Raw genomic sequence first — 24226 nt, 5'->3', positions numbered from 1 at the left:
AATAAAAAAAGTTCAAAGATAGCAACAACCAACTTTTTTGGCAGGAGTACTACAACATCGCCTATCACCCTCCCCATATGTCACTCTGATCCCTTTCCCTTTCCTGATCTTCTGCTCTACTTTCTGCTTCTTGCTTTGTGCTTCCTGCCTGATCTTCTGCTCTGATTGAAGAATTACATATTTTGGATATGATGTACCCTGAAAGGTTTGTCTGCTCCTGATGGGTTCTGATGTAGGATTATCTCCAGCTTAGATTGTGGCTACTTGACAGGTTGGTCAGGTCCCTTGCTCCCAGTCATTTAAAAGCAGGCTGTCCTTCCATTATTCAGGGATGTAAGGGAGACATTCCCTACTCGTAGCATCATGACTGCCAGAAATGGCAAGGAGAGACAGAAGTATAAGGCAATTGATATGTACAGGGATAGTTTTGGTATGGAAAAGTACACTGAATAATGGGCTCAAGCTTTAAAATTGGACTATAACTCAGTCACCATCTCCATATGGATTAGATTCAGTTAATTCTCTGCTGGTAAACCTGAGTCATTAAACTCTGACCAGAGTCTGCCTTCAGTGAAGAAATAGGTCAGGAATGGGTTTTACCATTACAAGCACAACTGAAACTGGAGGCAGTTTTTTATGTTTATGCATTCAGGCAGGCACGTATGATAGGTGAAGAGATCCGCTACCAACTAATGGTATTTATTACACCTCTAAAATAACAGTTTTCAAAAACTATTTTACTTTGAATTGTGAACTGTTGAGCTAGTTCATATTCTACTCGTCTGGCACACTTAAAAGTAGTTAATACAATTTTGGCATGATTACAATTGCATAGTAATAATGCAGCTTAAACACCAAGAATGAGGGGCCTTGTTACATACCAGAGACCAGAAAAATAAAATCCAGTAGTTATTTTTGGCACAGTTTGACAAAACCTTGCCAAAGTATTAACCTTTTAATAGGATATTGTCAGATAGTTGAAGTGCTGAAGTAAGGACACTGCTTATTTGTATGAAAATATGACATGCTTTCCTCTGAAATTTGAATTACTTTCATCCACAGGGATATTTGGTCTCTTGGCTGTGTTCTCTATGAGTTGTGCACTTTAAAGCATCCTGTAAGTACATAATCAGTTAGACCATTAACTTGTTATTGAAAAAGGTATTAAACTAGGCAGAAAATAATTGCAATGGGAATATTTCCTAGATACCTGTTGGAAACAGATATTTTGCAATTTAAATGAGTATGCATTAGGTCCTAATGATTAGGATATACTCATCAGTTCTTTCACTTTAATTTCTCACACTTTGCCTGTTTCCTGCATATCGAAATGAAGTCAAATACACTATATACACATATAATGTATTGTTCTTTCATTGAACACTGCTACATTAAATCCATATGTGGCTGTCACCTCTCCTCTCAAGTCAGATCTGTTCCAGAGCATTACATTTTAAAATTAATCTTTTAATTAAACCTCCTTCAGTTATAGGAATCAGCCATCAAACTAAAGGAAGAACTGAAGCCAGGTTTCAAACTTAGGTGCTTAAGTGTGGATTTAGGTACTTCATTTTACTTGCCCAGGTTTGAAAATCTTGACCTAAATTTACTGAAGATTTTGAAGTTCAAAATTAGGTAGAGTCCTTGGAAACATTCAAGTAAATGTTGATCTAATTTGGAAGTAATTCAATGCCAGTAGAGTCTTAACCCCGTACGTTTCAGAAAGGAACATTTCTGCAATTGGTTCTCAGCACAAACGCTTTCTGTTGAATAGGGAGCAAAGCACAGGCTGGTCAGTGTGTCTATAAGTGGACCACTTAAACTCCCCCTCTGACTTAGCAAGGAGGAGAAAAAGATTGATGGAGGCTGACTTGAGGACACAGGAGTGCTACCAGAAAAAGTGCCAAATTTCTTGGACTGGGAAAATACCTAATTAATATTGATAATAAATACATGTGTGCTTCTGTTTCCTTGTTCAGTTTTCTTTCACTGCCTTCATGAACTCAAAAGAGTGGAATCAGTCAGGAGCCCGGGAGTAGCCTAGACAGGGGATGAAACAAGAACTAAGAGATAGGACAATCTCAGATACACCTTCAAAGCAGCTAAGAAAACAGTGGTGATTTTGTAGCAAAATGTTACTTTCAGATTTGTTTTTTTTAGACTTAGTCTCTAAAAAATGAAAAGACTTTACAAAGAGGAGAGAAAATGGTCATCTGTGGGAGGCTAACCCAAAAACTGAGCAAGGGGGCTGCAGCAAGCAGGCTATAATTTCATTCCCAAGAGAGCAGCAGACACTAAGGCTAAATAATCTCCACTAGGGGTTTGGGCAGAATGCCAAGTACAAAAATCTTTGTATAAGTCATTTTGGTTTTTAAATCTACCGTGTAGAGGTGGTACACCTTTTAGCAAAATGAATCATGAGTTGCTTTGAAGAGACTTATTCTGGGTTACTGCACATCATTACTGATCACAGGATCTCTAACAATTTCTTGCCCAGTGGGCCTGTTGAATAATATGGCTGATAACCAGGGGAATGTAAATCTATAAACAGACATTTCATTTGAGGTTTTGACTTGGATCAAAAGAGGGGTGGCAAAACCCTTACCCATAGCCTTCTACGTTGCATTGCTGCTCCTCTGCTGATAGGTGGCCAGGGAGAGCACAGAACCTGATAGACTTTGCCTTGGAAGGAAATACAGTTAAGTTAAATGAGCCACACCCAGACCCAGCTGAAGTGGCTGGGTCACCTCTCCTCACCCTGTCCTAAAAATGAACCAAATGGATACATGACAGGAATGAGAGAGAGGACAGTGTACACCAGGAACTTAGCCATCTTGCTGCATCCCCATGTCATTCATCATTGTTCTTAGCCATTTTAAATAGTCACAGTCCATTACCTCCCATACCAACTGCAGTAACTGTTATTAATTGATTGTTATATTTTTCTGTGTCAGTTTGAAGGGAACAACATACATCAGCTGGTGCTGAAGATCTGCCAAGGACATTTTATTCCTGTGTCTCCAAAGTATTCATATGACCTGAGGATCTTAATTTCTCAGCTCTTTAAAATATCTCCAATAGATCGACCATCTGTCAATTCAATATTAAAGAAACCCTTCTTGGGGAAGCTCATTGTCAGATATTTACCCCCTGAGGTGAGATTCTGATTTGGTTCCCTGCACTTTAGCATAATCTTAAACAAGATACAGTAAGGCAGTTACATCAGAAACCCTTTTTTGTTGATAGATAATACAAGAAGAATTCAGCCACACTGTTATACACAGAAAAAGACCTTCGGTAGCACAGCCGGTATCCAAGCTGGTACAGGGTAAGACTTGTTTAGTGACAGTAATATACTCGGGCTTAGTCCTACCCTGAGATCCTTATGGGCAATATATACTAGATGGATTTAACTTTTTCAGGGGATGAGAACTCTACCAGCAGAAGCATTCAGCCTAGTGAGGAAGACAGGCACTGGATGCACCACTGCTCTATTCATATATTCCACCAGGAAAGGCAACTTTCATTTAAGTCTGGTCACCATAGAAGTTTACTGCTGGAAGCAGCTATAGGAATGTTCTAACCAGTCATTTATAGTTCAACCAGATAGAATTTACTATGGAGCTAATATGATTGCCAAATAGAAATAATTCAAGGTCATTAGTTTTCAAACATCCTTCTTTGACTCTGCTAAAGTACCCTTCATCTTAGCCTGCAAAATACATGCAGTTGCAGCCCCCAACCTTTCTGGAGTACAAACTGTTATTTGTCTTAAATTGCATCATAATTTTGGTATATCAACTAATTAATTAGGGAGTACCAAACTCACCCCTTCCACACTGCCCACAAGAGAGTTGTTGTTGTTGTTGTTAATAATAGTAATAATAATAAACTCCAGACCTTTAAATAAAGACATTAAGTGCATGTGCCTGAACAGAGTTAACAAAAAATCTTCGTTGCTGTAAAACTTGCCTTTTCTGGTTTTATCCATTCCTGTTGCTATGTCTAATATAAAAGAGTAAGATTGTCAGAGCAGGGATGGAGTAACGCTGTGTCAGATCATGCTAATGTTCCTGCTCCCTGTACACTCAAAACAAAAATATAACTTAGCTGTTTTGGGGCCATGTCCATGGTTTGCCCAGTGCAGCTATATTACAGTTTTTGGCACTCAGTGCACACAAAATACAAGCAGGCAAGCATGCATTTTGATGGTAGTGCTTCCTAGGATGGTCCAGTGCAGTGTAGATGTGCCAATTGGTTCTTTAGAGTATTAAGTATACTTTTGTGCCCTTAAAAATGCACAGATAATAATCTCGTGTGTAATAATGATCCAGGTTGGTCACTGATACTTTAGTAGTCTGTTATTTTAATAACCCACCCCACATGGAAACACATATCTGAGCTGTGGTAGAGTCTGTTGATCCTGGATAAGCCTCATCAGCCATGTTCAAACACATAGACAAGATAATCTTAGAAGACAATCATCCTCAATTTCAAGGGATTGCCAAGATTTTAATAATTAAATGTCACAGACATTTTAATAGTTAATTATTGAGGACCTTAATAGTCAACTACATTTTGTAAATTAATATGGATTATTGGACTTGATTTTGACACTCACTGATAAATCAGCTGATGCACACAGAGTCTTCAAAATTGAGATGTCAGTCTGCCCTAACATCTGTGATACTGCAAAAACTCTGTTGAACAAAAGTAGCTTGATCTCTTTCTAATGATCTGTTGTTCTATATATTTGAATTACTCCCCAAAGTTCCATGTGGAAATGCAGAAGCAATTTAAGCATTCTTGAGGAGGCAGATCTGGTTAGCTGTGATTTTTATGATTTTTTTATGGGTAAAATTTTCAAAAGCTTCTAATTGAGTTAGGAGCCCAAGTTTCATTTTCAAATGTTGTATTATCCTTCATGTCAAATCAGTTTTTCAGCTTCTTTTTTTTAGAATCAGAAAACAGCATTTCACAATAGTTCTTAGTGGTGATGATTATTAAAGAGGAATGATGTAAATGGGCATTATGAGCCTGCCCAGCCTGTCAGATATATGTGCCTTAATGTAGTTTACAGTGATTACATAATAAGCATTGTTGTAGTAACTGCCATAAAAAAGAGAAGATCCACATATTTTTTATCATTAAATAAGCTCCTAAACTTCAGAAAGTGAGAGTTGAGGAACACCTTTCTCCAAGATCCAAGGTGGCGGCACCTGCCAAGAAACAAGAATTATTACATCGAAATGAATGGAAACCTCCTTTGCGAGTTCAGCAGCCTCTTGTCCAGGTACTGTGTCTATAAGACTCTCAGATCTCCACAACTTTTTGACATCTTTATCACTGTAGGAACTCAGAAACCTTCCTTTTAAAGACAGAATTCTGGGTAACTAGTTTGGTATTTGGGAAGGGAGGCAAACAAATGTAGTCTGATCCCATTTAAAAGATGTTAGGCTTATTTCCACTCACAGCTATCCTGTTATAAATCTAGAGCAAGTCCACTAATGCTAGTGCAGTTGTTTCAGGTTTACTTTGGCATAACTGAGATTAGAATTTTCAAAGTATTTTAACCTACTAGCTTGGTGGTGTAACTTTAGCTTCCCAGTTCTCTAGGTAACCAAATGAGAAAATCAGCCTGAAAGGATTGAGGCTACATCCACAATATCACACCAATTTCTTTGACAAATGATATCCATGGAATTGCACACTGAGGGACTTGTTTCTCTCAATTCACAATCCTACTTTGAATTTGTTCTTTAGTTTTTTATGACCAATAAGCTTCTCTTTGTGTGGGTGATTCCACTTTTTAAATAATTTTTCGATATATGTTCTCCATAACTCTTCTATCAGTGAATGATAAAATGTACGGCTTCTAGTGCTAACAGTTCCCGTGCAGCATTGCAGTGCCATGTGCAGAAGAAAATAGCACTTTAAAATATTTATATGCTGTGACCTGGAATGTACAAGATGGAGATGAGTGGAGTCTTTTTCAGTGTTCCTAATTAGGAATACAAGGAGGTAAAACTTAGCACATTTAACACTTAAGAGAATGATAACTACTAATTTTTCAATTAGTGTGGAGAATAAGTTTAAATATAGCATATTTCTAGCATAGCACAGTGCAGTCTTCACTTCACCTACTTCGTAGCATACAGTAGTTACTTTAGACTAAAGCAGATAGATGTTCCTTATTTTTCTGTTCTTTTCACGAGAAACGGAAAAGGCATATATGGTATAAAGCAGAAATAAAGGAATGTTTCTGCACAAAGTTAAATTTGGGGAATGAGAGACAAGTTACTGCAGGCAGGAAATAAAAGAGATGGTGGTTTGAAATAGCAATGTTCACAAGAGAGCAGCAGCAAGAAGATGTGTGTTGCCCGAGTCTCTCTATGATCCCTTTGCTCGCACCTGTCTTAATAAGCCGCTCCTGGAATTTGCTCAAGGCTCAAGTCTTCAGTTATGCGACTGGAATTTATCACAGTGGTTCTAGTGGATTTTGTTTGTTGCTTTCACACAAACAGTGTGAATTGCCTCTTAATTAAAAGAGGCGAAGTAATTGAAAGTGCTGCAATAGGCAGCATGAGCCTCTGGAAGCCTCTGGCTTAGGTGATAAAACATTTGAGGAAATTGTTTTTAACAACTATCATGGGACTTAGTATGAAGGGTAGAATGGGAACTTGCCTTATAAAATGTAACTAATATCCAGTTTATGATACCCTGGTTTAAGAATGAATCATTTATTACCTTTATAATTCATGCTGTTGTATATATTTTCAGCAGTGGAGCCCCAGATTTAAGATGGCTCAAAGGCCAGAAGGAGCCAGAGTACGTGGACATTACGGTCACTATTATGATAAACTTGACAACTTGCAGCAGGAAGCTTATGTACAAGATGACTTTTCTCACTTCAGCCAGAGAGTGGAAGCATATTATAAAGTAAAAGGACAAGTTCCACCCCCTCTGCCCCCTCCTGAGTGGTAATTGTTTTTCTCTATTTAAATATCAAAGTATCACAAATAGCTTGACCCGTCATCCTTTTCCATCACGTAGCAAGATTCAGATGTAGAAGCAGAGTCCCTCATGCAATTTAATCGCTTTCCTAGTCAGCATATGATGTGGTTGTCACATTATATGTGACTCAACAAGAAAGAAAATGAAATGTCTGTACCGAATGCAGCCCTAGAGATACACTTTTGAATCTAATTTTATTAATGTTGAGATTTGTTTATTGTAGGAACTTCTCCTAGACCTCTGTATAGCTCCTAGTCAAAATTCTGGGACTCAGTAAAACTCATTCTATCTTCACACATGCTATAGAATGCTTCTGAAACTTTCAAACCATTAGTCAAGGATGTAGGGACTTTTATAAAATAGGCCAGGTTAAGAATGCTTTGGAGCACCAGGTTTACATAGTGCCTTGTTGGGAAGCTTCAGTTGAAGTAGGCTGTGTCAAAGGGTTTTGCGTAAGAATGGCATGGCTCAGGATGTCTTAATTAAGAGGGATGGATGGCTGAATATAGAATTATTCAGTTAAGGCAAGACTCAATGTATGTCTTCACTGTAGATTGCAGTATAGGGGGAATCCCTTAGCTAGCTTTAAAATGAGCTACTGTAGGTTTTGGCTGTGTGGCTGCAGATAGATGTCAGAGCAGCCTCCAAAGCCCATGCAAGAATCAAGGTAAAATATCCCTCATGGAGGTCCATGCTGTCATGGCTGGGGTGCTTCTAGTTCCCAAACTAGTTCATTTAAAGTTGAGTTGAGTGTCTGCATATGACTGTGAAGTTTGCATTTTGAACTATCAAGAGTGCAGTTTCACTTACCGACCAACAGCAATAGACCAGATTTTTGAAGTCAAATAGTTACAGATCAGAGAACTTTGCTAACTGTTTTGCACTTACAGAAAAACTTCCACACTAATGCACAGTTAAGTAAAAAGTCAGGAAGTTAGGGTTGAACACATAACCTTGATTCTGGCAATTCTTCCCCCTATGTGTGAATGCATTACAAAATAACGTTATTTTAGTAACATTGCTCACAGGCTATTTCTCAAATAAAAAAAGAAACTATGGCAGATTTTACAGACTCAGCAGAAGATTAGTATAATCAGAGAAGTGGAAAGGGCAGAGGAAAAATATAAACTGTCTTTATACTTCATTGCTGCAGTGTTATTGTTCTCTAAGTACATTCTTTTTACATTTCACGTAATGTAGTGACTTTAGTTAATAACATCTGATAAAGGAAGAAAGATGCAAGTGAGTGGGTGGGTGTAGTGGGTGGGTGTAGGGGACCTCCATGTAAATTATTTTGTTGAAAGTTGTTAACACAAATACCAGAGATGAATGGCATGGTTTTTTGTTAGGGCTGGAGAATATCTTCAAAGACGGCTTGAAGCCCAACAGTACAAGATGAAAGTGGAAAAACAATTGGTAAGTAAATACTGGATCAGAGAATAACATTCATATAATGGGAGGTGATGAAGCCCAAGAAAGTGAACCCAAACCTTTCTCATAGCAGAGTATAACCTTGGCAAGTAGAAAATCTGTTTCTGATGTTTTTGTTGATTTACTTTTTCCAAAGTTGCTCAGAAGGTTTTATTTTTTATTGTTAAAAAAAAATCTGACAGCGTAGAATGTTTCTACTTATTTTTTTATTTTTCTTATGGCCCCTTCGAGGTGAAAGAGTGAGGATGAATTGGGTGAACTTGCCCAATGGAAATTCTTTTGCTCTGTGAATAATCTTGTACATCAATAGGGGCTGCGACCATCCTCTGCTGACATACATTACAACCAGATTCAAAAGCAGGAAAGGAAAGAAGAATGCCTCAAAGACCATCAGCAGGACCTTGTTAGAAAAAACAAATTAAAGGAACAGGTAAAAGACATGTTGATCTTGGTTGGCCAGAGCTGTATTATGATACCAATTTGTAGTGGTATTTTCTTTGTTAAAAGCCACATACATTCACATGTCCATAAGTATTAGCTAGGTTTGTGCACAGGTTATGTAGTACTGCTGCCAGGTTTGATAGGCTAGTAAGACAGATATGCAGGAGCCTGATCCTAATTCTCATGTCACTTCTATTGAACTAAGTGATGTCCAGGGATCCTGGTTTTCTCTGATTTAAAAAAATCCCCAATTTTCAGTTTAAAAAAAGTAATCCCAAATCCACATTTTTCCATGATCAAAATGAAACACCACTAATATATGGTGTTTCATTTTAATCACAGAGAAATGTGGATTTGGGGTTACTTTTTTAAACCAAAAATTGGGGATGTTTTTAAGTCAGAGAAAACCAGGATCCTGGGTGATGTCACATCATCGTAAGAATAGTAAGAGAGAGTAGATCCCCACTTTTACAAAGCAAACTAGGTATTAGTTTCTTATCTCTTAACTCAATTTTGCCCTGCTGTACAACAAAGAGGCACGTCTACATGAGATGCTTCATTGCAAGTACTAAATGACTGCCTCTAAGGAGGTGTACTGCTCCCTTACGTGTAGTTCTTTATGTGAGAGAGCAGTACACCTCCTTGGAGGCCGGCATTGGTTCCAAAGAAGAGCAACTCGAAACCCTCCAGGTTAAACTATGGGGGGAGGTGGGGCCTGGTGAGAGAGACAGTAGGTGTGTACTACAGACCACCAAACCAGGGGGAGAAGTTCGATCTGCTCTCTCTAGAACTGGGAGAGGCTGTGCACGCATGGGACATGGTCATCATGAGTGACTTCAATTACCCAGCCATCTCTTGGGAGGAACACTTGGCTAAGTTGGATCAGTCGCATTGCTTCCTGACCTGTATTGAAGAGCTCTACCTGCCTCAGGAAGTGCACGGGCCAACTATGCATGAGCCAACGACTGGACCAACATCTTTTCAACATCTTTATTGGTGATGTGGACGTGGGGGTGAAGAGCTCACTGGCCAAGTTTGTGGATGACACCAAGTTATGGGGGAGCATGGTCACACTTGAAAATAGACTGCAGATACAGGCTGAGAACTTGGGTGGATCGGAACCAGATGGAGCTCAACATTGTGAAGTGTAAAGTGCTCCATCTGGGGACAAAAAATCCCCAGGATACTTACAGGCTCTGTGGTGCTAAACTGACTAGCACCATGACTGAAAGTGACCTAGGGGTAATAATAGACCATAGTATGAACATGAGCCAGCAGTGCAGTGCTGTAGCCATCAAAGCAAACAATACTCTGATGTGCATCAACTGATGCATCTTGAGCAAAACCAAGGATGTGATTCTTTTGCTTTACTCAGCATTGGTGAAACCACAGCTGGAGTACCACATCCAGTTCCGGGCGCTGCACTTCAACAAGGACATGGAAAAGCTTGAGAGAGTCCAGAGAAGAGCCACCTGTACAATTAGAGACTTGCAAGGCAAGACATATGAGGAAAGACTGAGGGCCTTGGGTCTCTTCAGCCTAAAAGAGAGAAGGCTGAGAGGGGACTTGGTAGCAGCTTACCACTATATCGGGGGAATACATCAAGGGCTCAGTGAACAACTGTTCACCAGGGCACCCTTAGGAAAAACCAGGACTACAAACTCCTGGAGGACTGCTTCAGGCTTAACACTAGGAAAAACTTCTTCACAGTTAGGGTTTCCAGACTGTGCAATAAGCTTCCTCCAGAGGTGGTACAATCACCTGCTCTGGAAATCTTCAAGGGGAGACTGGATGCTCATTGTTACAGCAACGGTTAGAAATAACCTGTGCGCTGCTAAAGCAAGTACTAAATGACTGCGGAGTACCAACCGTGCAGTCGGGGGCATGTGTAGACATGGCCACAGAGATGCTATTTGCTTGATATATTGAAACCTATAAAGTTTACTTTTATTTTATAAATATTGATATTGTAATGAGTTCTGTGATCCTTTAAGATAGATAAAACATTTAATAATACTTCACTTTCTAATCAGTACTCAGAAATTAGTATTCTAATGTATTAAGCATATTAGTTGTCAAAACAAATGTAGTTGTATTATCTCGGAACTAGTGTATGCATCTGTTATATGCTCAAAAGCTGCATGAAAGAAGCTTGTGAAGTCAAATGGTAACTTTTCGTAAGGAACATTCCAGAGCAACCTTAATTTGTCTATTTTGTGCATGTGTATTGTAATACTGTCTTTAATTATACAATCACATATTGATTGTTCCAGAGGAACCGCTGCCTCTTTTGGTGCAAATGATAGGCAGTTCTCAACTAATGAACAGCTATTTGATATCTTGTTTTCATCTCATTGTCCATTTTATGGCCCTAAGTTTTCTTTACTGTGTGCTATTTAAACCCTGCTGTGAAGACAGAATGGCTAATTTTCTCAAGGCTTTTCCTATTGTGCTTTTAGTATGTGAGCATTTCATGAATAATTTATCTTTACAATATCCTTGTGAAGGAGTAGTTTTATCTTCATTGTACTGGTAGGGAACTAAGGCACAAGATTAAGTTAAAGCATCCACTAATTATGGGTGTCTGGTTTGAGACGCGTATTACCTGATTTTTCAGACTCCTTAGTATTGTACTACTAAGTTCATATGTTGCAAGGACACCTCCCATTGACTTCAGCTGCAGGTGAGAGTGTTCAGCACTTCCTCAAACCATGTCTTTTCATCTCCAGCAGGGACCAGAAGATACAGCTAAAAACAGTCAGTGACGCTTATAAAGTCTGGTTTTAGTGACTTGACTAAGAATGCAGTGGGACAAAGATAGAATCCAGTTCTCTAGGACCACATTCATTACCTTAATATACCATTCCCTGCCCCATTTATTATACATCTTCCAACTTTTGCAACAAAAGAAGCAAGTGTCTTACAGACAACAGCCTCATTTAGACACAACCTCAGGGAAAATTTATCCTGTGGAATGAATGAGGCAAGTGTACGGTGGGGAAAATAATGTGCTCAAGACTGTATCATAATGTATAAATACAAGGGGACTGAATTAAAGTTGTACGGAATCTACTAAATGCTTTACTTTGCAACCATGCTACTTGGGTCATTAGCAGGACTGGAACTTATAGATCTATTGTACATACCTCTTATATTTGAACAAATAGAGTAATCAATAGCAGTAATAGATTGGTATCATCTGTGTGGACCAGCACTAGGGAAGAATAAAACATTTTACTAGGACTTTACTGGTATTCGCTGACAGCAAAGAATGGATGACTTCGGCACCTTTTGTTGCATTCCAGGCTTCAGAAAAATGAGAGTTGGTGGTCTGCGTATGTTTTGCCTAAGATTTGACAACTCTTGCACTGTTCCCTCCAATCTGTCCCTGTTTCAATACCTAGCTCAGTCCCACTCACAAAAATTTCCTTGCCTAGCTAGCCTAACATCCCACACCTCATCTTTTTAATTCTAGAGTCCTTGCCCAGCTAGTCATAGTCTCTCACACTCGCTCACTCTTCTTTGTTCTTCCAGCATCTGTGCCCAGCTAGTCCCTGTTTCTCCTCTTCATTAGTCATCATTAGATTACTATTTTCCTTAGGCGTGCACTGATACAGATTTTGGGGGCCAATACTGATAGCCAATTTTTAAGGAGGCATATCAGCCAATACTGATCTGATTTCTGATACAGCTGCGTCCAGCTGGTAAGTCTGCTGTGGTGGAAGGGAAGTGAGGAGGGAAGGTGCATAAGGGGCGGGGGCCAGAACAATGCCCCCTGCAGTGAGGGATGGAGTGGGGCAGGCGGTGCCTAGTCAGGGTGGGGTGGGGCACAGGATAGAGTCTCAGCTCATCCATGGTGGGGTGGGACACCCCAGGAAGGCATGGTGGGGGGGCGTGTGCCTCTGGATCAGCGCGGGGTGGGGCAGGTAGGAAGGCTGCAGCTGGGCTCTTCTTGGCAGAGGCTGGGCTCGGGGTGGGTGGCGGCAATGCTGGGAGGGGGTTATATGGGGGGGTTATGTGGGGGGGTCTGCAGCCACCCCAAATTTAACCATAGCTTCCCTCTATGCTCCCCCCTCCCAGTGCTGCTGCTGACTGCCCAACACAGCCCTGGCTCTTCCTAGCAAGTGGGTGGAGATGGGGGTTGAGCCGAGGCTGCACCGGGCAGGCAGTGGCAGCACTGGGAGGGGGGGCCATGGGGAGACTATGGCAAAATTTGGAGTGTCTGTAGCCCTACCCCCATAGCCCCCTCCTAGCATGCTGCCACCTGCCCCAAGCCCAGCCCCTACTGAGGAGAGCCCGGTGTAGCCCCAGCTCCAGCCTGCCTGCCCCACCCAGGTAATCCCCTCTCTGTGCCCTCTGGATGAGCCATGGCTCTGTCCCTGTCCTCCCTCACTGCGGGGGGTGTTGATCTGCCCTCTCTGTGCCCCTTCCTTCCCCCATCCCCTTCCACCACAACAGACATCCTGGCTGTATGCAGCTCTCCATGCTGCTGGGCTGTGCTCCGCGCTGCCTGCATGTTGCATTGCGGCTGCGTATGCATGGCATTTATCGGCCAAACTATCGGCTGCATCAGGCTGATTTCCGATACAGACAGTTTTCTTTATATTGGTGCTGATCTGATGTCAGACCTCTAATTTTCCTCCTTTTTCCAGTTTCTAGTCCTCTGCCTCTCTTTCTCCCAATCTATTACCTCCCAGTCCAAGCCTCTAAATTCTTTCTTCCACCTTAGTCCCATCCCTTTCTTCTACAGCTCCTTGTCTGAGTCTCCCCACAATCCCTTATGTCCTCATCTATTCTCAGTATTTCCTTCTTTGGTTTTGAGTCCTAGTTTCTTTTGGATCTTATTCTACTTCCTTGCCCTACCAGTCAGAGCTGCCCCCAGAGCTTTCAGTGTCATTTGCCTGGTTCAGTCGATTCCAGTCTTCCAAGATGAGTCTCCACCCAACCTCCAGTCACAACTTCTTTCTTCCCAGTCGAACAGATTCCTTGTCATACTTTCTTTCTTTCTCCCAAGTCTGGCTCTTGTTCTTCCTGCCTTTAAAACATGTGCTTCCTCTTCCACACTGCCAGGGGAGCCTTGAACTAGAGCCTGACCCACAGCTTTTAGTTCTAATCCTGGAGTGTATCCAGCCCCATTTAACTATGAGTAGCAGTTACAGAAAAAAATCTTGTTTTGCCTGTGTAACCCCATTGTATGTGGAGCACGCTTAATGGGAATGGCATGCGTGCAGTCTGGTCAGCACAAGACCTGTGAAGGACTGGAGCATGCTTCCCATGCTCAGAAACTTTGGAGCCTTTAGCTGTTAAACTCCACGAAGTCAACTGTCCAGGTGCGAAGTTAGATTTTGTGAAGCCAAACTTAAGTAAATTTCCATGATCAAAGCAAAGGGTATGTCTCTTGCACAAGGGTTATTCCTTTTTTCAAATTTCAAGTCCTTACTCTGAAATGTTAATGTGGGTCACCCTACTTACTCTACCCTACTACCATGCTCCTGCCTAGTAGCCAGCCTGTTTCCACCCTTGGCTCTACCATCCCAGTTTGAGCCTTTACATTATAAAGTTCTGGTGGCAGAGCCCTGTTGGCTAGATGTGAAAAGACAAAGCATCAGGATGAATGCAGCTCTTGCTAACAGAGCTTCTGCCATGTGGGAAAGCTGGTGTGACTCTGGTACCAGAAAAACTGTCAGCAAAGCACTCTTTACACAAGGGTTCTCCATGGCTTTAGCTCTCCGACTGCAGTTAAAGCAGCAGCAGCCCCTGTAGAGGAGGTGTAGCCCTACAGCCAATGCCCAGCCAGTCCCTAGCTGTATTTTTGGATATGGCTGCACATGTTGTCTAAAACCTTCTAAACATTCTGCTGCAAACATCTGGCATGGGAAATTTCAACCAAAATTTGACTATGGCAGGGCTGATCAACTGGTAGTCTGCAGACCACATGTGGTCCCTGAAGGGGTAGCACGCAACCTATGGGCTCCCACCTGCCCATCATTCCCCCTTCCCATTTGCTCCTTTTGCGGTAGCTGGGAGGAGGCTGGAGTGCCAGAGCTGCACACTTGTCAAAGAAGGGAGATGGTTTGTACCACAGGTGGGTGGAGGGAGTGGGACACATTGCTGCATGTCCTGGGGCAGCCTGTGTGGTGCACACCGCTGGGGAAGGGGGAGCTGAGCTGTGTGCAGTCCAGGGTGGGGGGTGTTGGGCAACCAAGCTCCATCTCTCTGCCTGCTGTGCATGCAGCAACTGTCTCCCTTGTGGCTATGCATGGGAAGCTGGGCTGCTTGCATTGAGGGGAAGGTGGGGAGCCTACCCACATAGTTCACATGGCTGGGAGGTGGGGTGGCACTGTGTGTACAATGGGGTGGGATTAGTCAGCCCCCCATGGTGCATATGGTTGGGAGTGGGTTGGAGCCAGACTTCTTGCACTGTGTGGGGGTAATGCTGGTGGAGGAGTAGGAGGGGGTACCCACAGTGTGGGGCTTCTGAGTCTCTGGCATGTTGCCCCTGGCTGCCCCGAAGTTGGACTGCCTTGAACTAAGTTATAAGCAACTGAAAATAGGGTCTTGTAATGGAAAGTATCAGATGATCTTATAATAGCTGGGGCTACCGGTCTGTTTATTAGTAGGCATATATTTGCATGTAATTAAAATTGTTTTGTCTAATAACAGAAATTCATAATCTAACTGAGGTGCTGTTTAACAGGAATACCTTCAGCAGTTGCAGAAAATTAGGCAACAATACCACAATGATGTAAAGGAACTTCAGTGTAGAGCAGGAGCCCCACAGGTAAGAAAACCCACACACAGACAAAGTACTAGAAACGATCATCTGACATTTAACATTCAATTTATGCAGTAACTAAAATGACTATTTTGCAAACATGATCATTAGGAGAATCAAAAAATACAAGACAAAACCTACCTTGTGAAAGAAGGTAAAGCTGGGAACCAGTCTGATTCCAAAGAGACTCCTGCAAGAAGAGAAGAACCAGTCCAGGTACTAACAATGAAGATGAACAGTGAATAGTAGAAATCATGGAAATAAGGCATGTGTAAATAACTTAGATCTGATATTGATGCTTGTGCTGTATGTGAGAAACTCTCTGTGCTCTATTTATTGTTAGAAAGGCTCCCTTTGTTTGGTCCAAGTTTGTTCCTACGATGTTGTCCTTCATGCATCTGTTATGGCACTGTTTTGCTTTATTTGAAGTCTGATAAATTTTCTTGATTTACTGGTTAAACACAACAGATTGACTTTTATTAGTATATGTTTAGGATTGTGAATCCACAAAAGATGACAAAGCTGGTAGGGAAATACAAAACGCCCGAGCGAGAGACTAACATTAGAGGGATGGGGTGAGGAGGGGAATGCAACTAGGTTACAGAAAATACAATGTTAGCCAACTGAACCCCGGGGTGGCGAAAGGGGGGATGGGGGAAGGGGAGGGACGGAGTTCCTGACAGTGAGAGAGAAAGGAGATAGATGCACACAAACCCATTACAATGGTCCACAATGGTGGAGGAAGTAGTTCAAAGAAAGTGTCTCAGTCCATATAGAGTCTCATTGCAGGGGTCCTCTTCAGGTGGAGCAGGGTCATCCATTGCTGAAGAATCCTCTCTAAGTGAAGTCCATCTGGTGCAGCGGGGGGGCAGTTCAGGAGGTCCCCTCTGGGTCCAGTCTGGCAATGGTTTGTCTGGGGTTGCAGTACTGGCAGTGGCCTGTGATGTGTTCCACATAGATGTCATGGGACCAGTGGATGGTGTTGGACACCATGAGGCAGCGGATCAGCTTGGCGTAGCGGCAGGAGACACGGCAGGCAGGACGCTCTTGTTGTTGGGGTCCCAGGCTCCAAGCATTCCCATGATGAGTGCATCGACCGTCACATCGTAGACATGGCCCCTCTGGATGTTGGCCAGTGGGGCATACTTCTCCCACTTGTGAGCCCGGGCTTGGCGCCAGTTCTCAAAGGGGATGGTTACGTGACCTTCTTGGCCTCTTCGTTCGTGAAGGCGATGTCGGGTCGCATCTGGCTCTCGCAGCCCGGGACGGTGCGGTTAACAGAGATCTCCTCCACTGCAGCTGGGACGGCCCTCACCAGGTGGTCCTGGACAGCGTTGTGGTGGAGCTGCCAGGCTCTGGTGTGCGGCTTGCAGCTGCACAGCACGTGGGGGATGGTCTCTACCACTTAGCTGCACCATCGGTACCTCTTGTCCTGGTAGGTGAAGCAAACAGCCCCATTCAGAGGCAGGCAATTGAGGTGGAGGAAGCGCCAGTCCGCGAAGCGCGTGAAGATCCCACTGGGCATGAAGTGGTTGCTGGAGTCCCACTGTGAGGTGATGTCAAAGACCTTGACCTGGTGGGGTTTGGCCCTCAGGTCACTGGTGTACTTGTTTCAGATGGCATCCTTCAGGAAACCTCTCCAGGAAGGTCCTCATGTGGGGCGCCGGTCGGCATGCAGGGCTGGTTGCAGGGAAACTCCCAGCTCCCAACACTCCTCAGCCCAGGTTCAGGTGTAGCCAATGTGTTTCCTGAGGCAGTGCGTGGTGCTGTGGGCTTGGCTCCACAGCAAGGCAAAGTCCCCACTGTCTCTGCTGAATTTGCCCTCCAGCAGGCCGCTGAGAAAGGTGGCGAAGTCACGTCTGGTCGGCTGTCTCGCGATCCTCTTGCGGGTAATCTCAAGGACACTGGCAGTGATGATGCTTACCGTGGCATCCAGGCAGGTCAGGAGGTGGAAGGCATGGGTGACCACCATGATGTCGCAGAGGTCTCCCATGCGGGCGACGTTGGCATCTCCCTATCTACTAATGGGGGCAAACGTTGCTGAGTGCAGAGGACTCTGCAGAAAAGGAGAGGTAGGGTTTTGTTGCGGAGAGGCAAGATTTAAGAATGTTATACTACAACCCTGCCCTGTGGTCTTCTCCTAGGAGGAGGCTTGGGAACAAGCTGGGGGGGGGCGGGAAATGAGAGACAGAGAGTTCCCAACTGTGTGCACCATTTACTTTTTTCTCACCAGGAGTTGCCATATTCACCTCTTCTGCAGGGGTAGCAGCATCAGTGTAATTTTAGTCTCAAGATAGAAGCAGATGTTGCCTTTCCTCACCTTTTTACCACCAGAAACATTTTATAGCATCACAAAGCAAAAACAAATAAACATCCGTGTATTTTGTTGTGCCCCCAATACCCAAATCTTTCACTTCACAGCTCCAGTGCAGTGGGGAACAAGATGTTTCATCCTTTTTTGCCAGTGGTGTTCTACAGCAGCTAGCTTATTTGCTGGAGATGAGGGTTGGAAAAAGGATTTGGACCATGGCAAAGAACCATGCGTTGAAACAATGTTCAGAGCGAAACAGAATTAACGTCAATTTGTTTAGCAGCATTTTAGTTTGCAAAGTGCAGCTCCAGTCATACAAAACCTCCAATTTTAGGCAATTTGCTCTCTGAACAATCCATTTGTGTGTGTGTGTGTGTGTGTGTGTATGTATGAATGTATATGTTACACCCTGGGGAATTACACAATTATGTGCTCATGCAGTTTTGTGCATAAAATGCATAACTGCACATAATTTTGCATAATTTAATTGGGGTGAGCGTTAGCCTCTACCTCTGTGGGGCTCCTGGGACTCCAGCTGGGAGGAGGCACTGGCAGTCATCCCATAGAAAGATATACAGGGTAACTTTTTTAAAATCAATCTCTCTCTTTCTTTCTCTCTCAAGCAACCTGCTTGTCAGAGCTGTTGTTACCTAAGAGGACATGGGTGGGCAAAATATAGCCCATAGGGCTATCCAATTCCAAGCCATGATTTTGTTCTAAGTGGTTTCCTCATTATGTTAGAGACAACGATTTGTGTTGAAATATTGAAACTGTATTGCAGCTAAGACCTGATCCAGTGCCTATTGGTATCAGTGGCAGACATTCCATTGACTTCAGCAGACTGTAGATCAGACCTGTGCTAAATAGCTGGAGGAAGGGGACCTGCAGAACTCTTGACTGGATAGACTGCAGGATAGGAATACCATAGGCTCAGCCAGTTTAGTGGAAGTGAAGGTTAAAACAGCATGGAAACTTACTTTCTCATGACATTTAATAGTAAAGGCCTGATACCACAGTGCTTGACCTCAGATGAGTTCATGGACATCCTCCATCCACCTGAGAAATTGTTCCCACTTTTAATATTTAAAAATATTAAACTGTTTAAATTGTAATGACCTTTCATTAGGGAGATGATGACGTGCCTTCATGCATGGGACTCCTTAAAATATTGCATTGTTTTCATTTTCTCTGTTTGTTTGGCAGTTATCTAATAAAGACCTACGTCCTGGTTCCTGACCCAGGTGTAATTGAATAACTGTGAAGTGTTTCCAGGAGACAAGCTATTACAGGGAGTGATTAGTCTTTCAACAGTTAAGAGGGTTACTAACTTCCATTTTTTTTTATTATCTTCTAATATTGGAGCTAAAACACCCTGAAATCTGTTGCACATGATTCTCTTACAGACAAGTATTTTTTTTTTGGTTTGTTGTGAGTAATCTACCAAAGCTTGGCAGTTTGAAAAATCAGCCTTTTGCACTCTTTGGAAAGGCTCCTAATTCATTTTGCCAAGTTAGCCAGCAATGTCACTTACTTTGCTGTTCAGTTCTAATTACCAGCGAGGCAATGAGTGAAATATTTCCACAGAAATGTGCTTGTAGGAAGTTAATGACCGTATTTTCTCTATAAGCCAGACATTTTATAGATATGGAGTGGTTGTATACTTATGCTTCTTGAATTTAGTATACAATGTGTTGTTTTTTCTCATAAAGGACCTTGAACAAAACTTGAAACAAATCAGACTACAGAACTGGCAAGAGAGAAGAGTCCTGGAAAAGAAGCATAAAACGAAGGTAACTGAGGTCATTCTCTAACATTCTTTCCCTTTATCATTTTCCCGTTTGCTTCAAATGGTTCTATTACGGGGTGGGCAATTATTTGGGCTGGGGGGCTACTTAGGGAGTGTTGGTGAGCTGTTGCAGGCTGGATCAGTACCCCTCTGCCTCCCTGGCCTGCAACAACTCATAAAAACTCCCTTAATGGCTCTCCATGGAGATGACCCAGGGTATGGGTGAGCAGGGCATGCTCTGCTGGGCATATAGGATGGGGCTGTGGGTGGGTGGGGAGCAGTGTCTGGGAATGGGATAGGCAGGGCTCGGGCTGAGATCACAGGACACTGACAGCACAGGGCCAAGTCCTGGGGCAGAGCCCCAGTCTGTTCCCAGCATGCCCCTGCCTGCAGAACCGATGCCCGTTATACGGACATGTGGGTAGTGGATCATGGCTCTACCCTAGCTCTGGTCCCACACTATCACTGCCCTGTGATCCTGCTCTGTGATCCTGGCCCTAGTCAGGGTTGCACCTTGGAAATGTTCCTTGAGGGGTGAAACTTTGGAAACCACTGTCCTTAAACAGTGATAACATCTGCTCTTAGGCCTTGTCTATACTAGGCTGCTCTGCTGTCATTATTTCTGGTGTCAGGCAGCAGCTGCTACAGGGAAGCAGTCAGAATTTATTTATGTTCACATACTTGCAGTCCTTTTTAAGGTACATATATTTTGATAAAGTATTTTAGTAGAGTCTGTGAATATTCTTTTCTTAGGGAGGAGTAAAGTTTGAAATTAATTTAGACGCATGTGTTCCTGAGGAAGACACCATGCAAGAAGAGGTATGTTGTAGTAACTTTAAAATACTTTTACTTCAGTAGACTGAAGACATGATAGCAGCTCCACGATTTAAGTTGTAATTAGGCTTCTATTCCTGTCTCATTTCCTCTGTTGTTAGAATAAGTCCATTCTACCCGATACTGTATAATCTTCTACCTGAATAAGATTCTAAGCGAGAAGTTTGATGGTAATGTACGATGCTCCCATGAGATAAGAAACAGTTAAAGTGGAAGTTATATCACTTCTGTAAAAGTTTTTTGGGAACATACCTAAACAGTGGATTTGTTTACAAACTACACACTTGGCTTGTAAATGACTTTATTAAAGGTACCTTTGAGAGTTAGTGGAAAATATTAATGGTCATTCCTGGAGTTATTACAATAGACATGAATCTGTGGTTGTTCCATGGACTTCAAAAGTGCACTGCATTTCTGAAAAAAATTATATAAAAACTCCTTATCAGAAAAATTCCTGTCAGTTTATAAACTCAGTCCCTTTCATATTTATAATCTCTGTAGAGAGAGACCCCCCCACAGGGCGTCAGTTATGTTCAGAGATTATAATTTATGCAGAATCAAGGGGGAGCAGTGGGACCAAGAGCCCATCTAGTTAGACTGAATTTATAGAAGTGAACTGCACAAGCTCTAGGACCTGATCCTGATTGGTCTGTCTTGATTCATTTTATTTTCGCACTATGCACTGCCATGGCCCAGACTCTTGCAGCCTTCATGAGCTTAACTGGAACAGAGATCATTAGACCTGGTAAAAGAATGAAGCCTATACAGCTTTGCAGAATTAGGGATGTACTCAGGACTGTCTTACATAGCTTTGGTGGGGTCTGTACCAGAGCTACCATACATTTTGTGGTTCAGACAGCTCATGTTCACCAACCTAGGAGTTAAGTCATTTGGACAAGACATCCTACTGTTCCCTAGTTCAGGTACTTGATACTTTTTTCCTAAAACTCTGGTATAAAATTGCTCAGAATGCAAAAAAAAATCATATCCTTTTTGGTGGAGGGTTGAGCTGGCCTGTGAACAAATGTAGAGGAGAACAATAATCATTCTTCATCGTTTTATTGAAATAAATTCAAGAAAAATAATATTTAAAAGATGGGTCCAAGTCATTCATTACTTCATTGCTCCAGTTTGCTACCTGAGTGGCTCCATTTTTATTACAATGAAAGCTCGCCAGCACAAAAAAGGAATAAATCAGGTGCGCTATGTTTGGAAGAAATTAAATGATCCTTTAGACAGCATAGGGTTTTCATTTGTTAGAACTTGAACTTTTATAGCCATAAAGTCAAGATGTAGTTATGATCAATATCTATTAATTTAGGAGGTTATGGATATCTGTACTTTAAAAATCCTCAAATCTCAAAGGAAAACTTCTGTCCAAAACATGTCTCTTCATTTATTAGTGAGCCATCCACCAGCTAGTCTTTTTACATGTCTGCAAAGCTCTATGAAAACCAATGTTATACCAATAACGAAGTATGTTCTGCAACTCCTGCTGTAACATTTGTTACATTCTGAATGAGAAAAAAAATGGAAGTGATTAAATGTTTCTGTTCTGATTCTTAGTAAACTCCATTTTGTTTTAGGAACCAGATAAACTTAATGAGACTCTAACTTTTGATGACAGTGAGAATCTTAAGGAGAAACTGGTGAATGTGTATGAAGAGCACACAGACAGAGCTTTGGAAGAACTATGTTGTCAGGAAACAGGTATTTTATAGTGCAGGTTGGGTCAAGTGAGTATCTTAATTTGAACATACAGGTTTCCCTTGCTTTATGCGGGTTCTGTATGTGTGAATTCACTCTTATGCAATGACCCTTTTTATACCAAAATTTTTTTTTATATGCGAGGTAAATTCACTCTTATGCAATCGGTGTGATGGAAGCCTGCAGTCAGTTGCTTTGTGAGGTGCATTGTATGAGTGATGCACACCAAAATACAGTCTCCTGTGTGGATCTGTGCTCCTCGCTCATTGTCCGCGACACGTTTCTATTGTTGCCATCCTCATTGTGATAGTGCCCTGTGGTTGTGTGTACTGTCTGCTGCTGCTGAGTACCAAATTTGTCTTATAAAAGTGGTAGAAATGGGCCTGAGGGTTAGTACAGTCAAGGTCTTGGAACGTATCCCTATTCATTACATTGTAAAGTGGGTTCCTTTATGCAAATTTGAGTTATGCACCTTTTTCCAGGAACACATGTACAGCATAAAGTGAAGGAAACCTGTACTGTGTTCAGTCAGTGACTGCTACCATTTCATAGATTTCATAGACATCAGGGCTGGAAGGGACCCGGAAGATCATCGAGTCCAGCCCCCTGCGCGACGGGCAGGAAGTCAGCTGGGGTCATAGGATCCCAGCAAGATAAGCATCCAGATTTCTCTTGAAGGTATTCGATGTAGGTGCTTGAACCACCTCTGATGGTAGGCTATTCCAGACCTTGAGGGCTCGGACAGTAAAGAAATTCTTCCTTATGTCCAGCCTGAAATGGTCTTGCAGGAGTTTATAACTGTTTGACTTTGTCATCCCTTGGGGTGCTCTGGTGAACAATTGTTCCCCCAGATCCTGGTGAACATCCCTGATAAACTTATAGGTGGCCACCAGATCACCCCTGAGCCTGCGCTTTTCCAGGCTAAAGAGTCCCATGTCTCTCAGCCTATCTTCGTAAGGTCTGTTTTCCTGACCCCTTATCATGCACGTGGCTCTTCTCTGGACTCTCTCAAGCTTCTCCACATCCTTTTTTTAATTGTGGAGCCCAAAACTGGATGCAGTACTCCACTTGCGGCCTCACCAAGGCTGAGTACAAGGGGAGAATTACGTCTCGGGATTTGCTTGAGAAGCGTCTATGGATGGAAGCCAGCGTTTTGCTCACTTTACTAGCTGCAGCATCACATTGAAGGCTCATATTCATCTTGTGGTCAATCATGATCCCTAAGTCCCTTTCATCTGTAGTGCTAGTGAGCCTATAAGGATACTGCAGGCTTTTCCTCCCAAGGTGGAGAACCTTGCATTTTTCGGCATTGAACACCATAAAGGTTCTTGTCCGCCCATTTGCTGAGCCTGTTGAGGTCAGCCTGGATTGCCCTCCTGCCCTCAGGTGTGGATGCTTTACCCCAGAGTTTGGTATTGTCAGCAAACTTGGTCAGTCTGCTTCTGACTCCAGTGTCCACATCATTAATCAACAATATAGGTCCAAGAACAGCCTTGGGGGACCCCAGTGGTCACAGGGCAACATGACGATTGTCTTCCATCAACCACCACCCTCTGGGTTCGACCATAGAGCCAGTTCCCTAGCCAGTGGATCATGGTGGCCCCAAGGGTGCAGTTGGTAAGTTTTGCCAAGAGGTGATCTTGGGATACCAGATTGAAGGCTTTTTTGAAGTCAGGATATGTGAAATCAATCTCCCCTCCCTTATCCAGGTGATAGGTCTCCTGGTTGTAAAAGGAAATAAGACTGGTCAAGCAAGACCTACCCACAACAAACCTGTGCTGGCTATCCCTCAGAATGTTGCCATTGGCCAGTCTGTTAAGAATGGTCTCTTTAATAATTTCTAAGACCTTGCCCAGGATAGAGGTCAGGCTTGAAGCAGAAATCGTGGTTCGTTTCTTTTGGAAGCTCGCGAATAATAATTCCTCAG

The 24226-nt window shown here is 42.6% G+C and overlaps 1 protein-coding gene across 5 annotated transcripts in view; it reads left to right on the top strand.

Annotated features, from left to right (window-relative positions):
• Positions 1–24226, top strand: part of NEK5 (NIMA related kinase 5) — a 49373-nt gene that overhangs the window by 10743 nt on the left and 14404 nt on the right. For 3 of the 5 annotated variants that reach the window (XM_019529992.1, XM_019529988.1, XM_019529990.1), the window contains exons 7-18: positions 1063–1117; positions 2955–3155; positions 3247–3328; positions 5157–5293; positions 6781–6980; positions 8364–8430; positions 8756–8875; positions 15584–15667; positions 15773–15877; positions 19682–19762; positions 20512–20577; positions 22179–22302. In XM_019529992.1, coding sequence (XP_019385537.1) covers positions 1063–1117; positions 2955–3155; positions 3247–3328; positions 5157–5293; positions 6781–6980; positions 8364–8430; positions 8756–8875; positions 15584–15667; positions 15773–15877; positions 19682–19762; positions 20512–20577; positions 22179–22302 — 1322 coding nt within the window. The remainder of the gene's footprint in view (positions 1–1062; positions 1118–2954; positions 3156–3246; positions 3329–5156; positions 5294–6780; positions 6981–8363; positions 8431–8755; positions 8876–15583; positions 15668–15772; positions 15878–19681; positions 19763–20511; positions 20578–22178; positions 22303–24226) is intronic. The other 2 variants (XM_019529989.1, XM_019529991.1) reach the window with 2 other exon arrangements.

The sequence above is a fragment of the Crocodylus porosus genome, unplaced genomic scaffold, assembly GCF_001723895.1.
Source record: "Crocodylus porosus isolate Cpor-Errol unplaced genomic scaffold, CroPor_comp1, whole genome shotgun sequence".
Taxonomy (NCBI): domain Eukaryota; kingdom Metazoa; phylum Chordata; order Crocodylia; family Crocodylidae; genus Crocodylus; species Crocodylus porosus.
The sequence above is the reverse complement of the archived record's forward strand: the minus strand, read 5'-3'. Positions and strand labels throughout refer to the sequence as shown.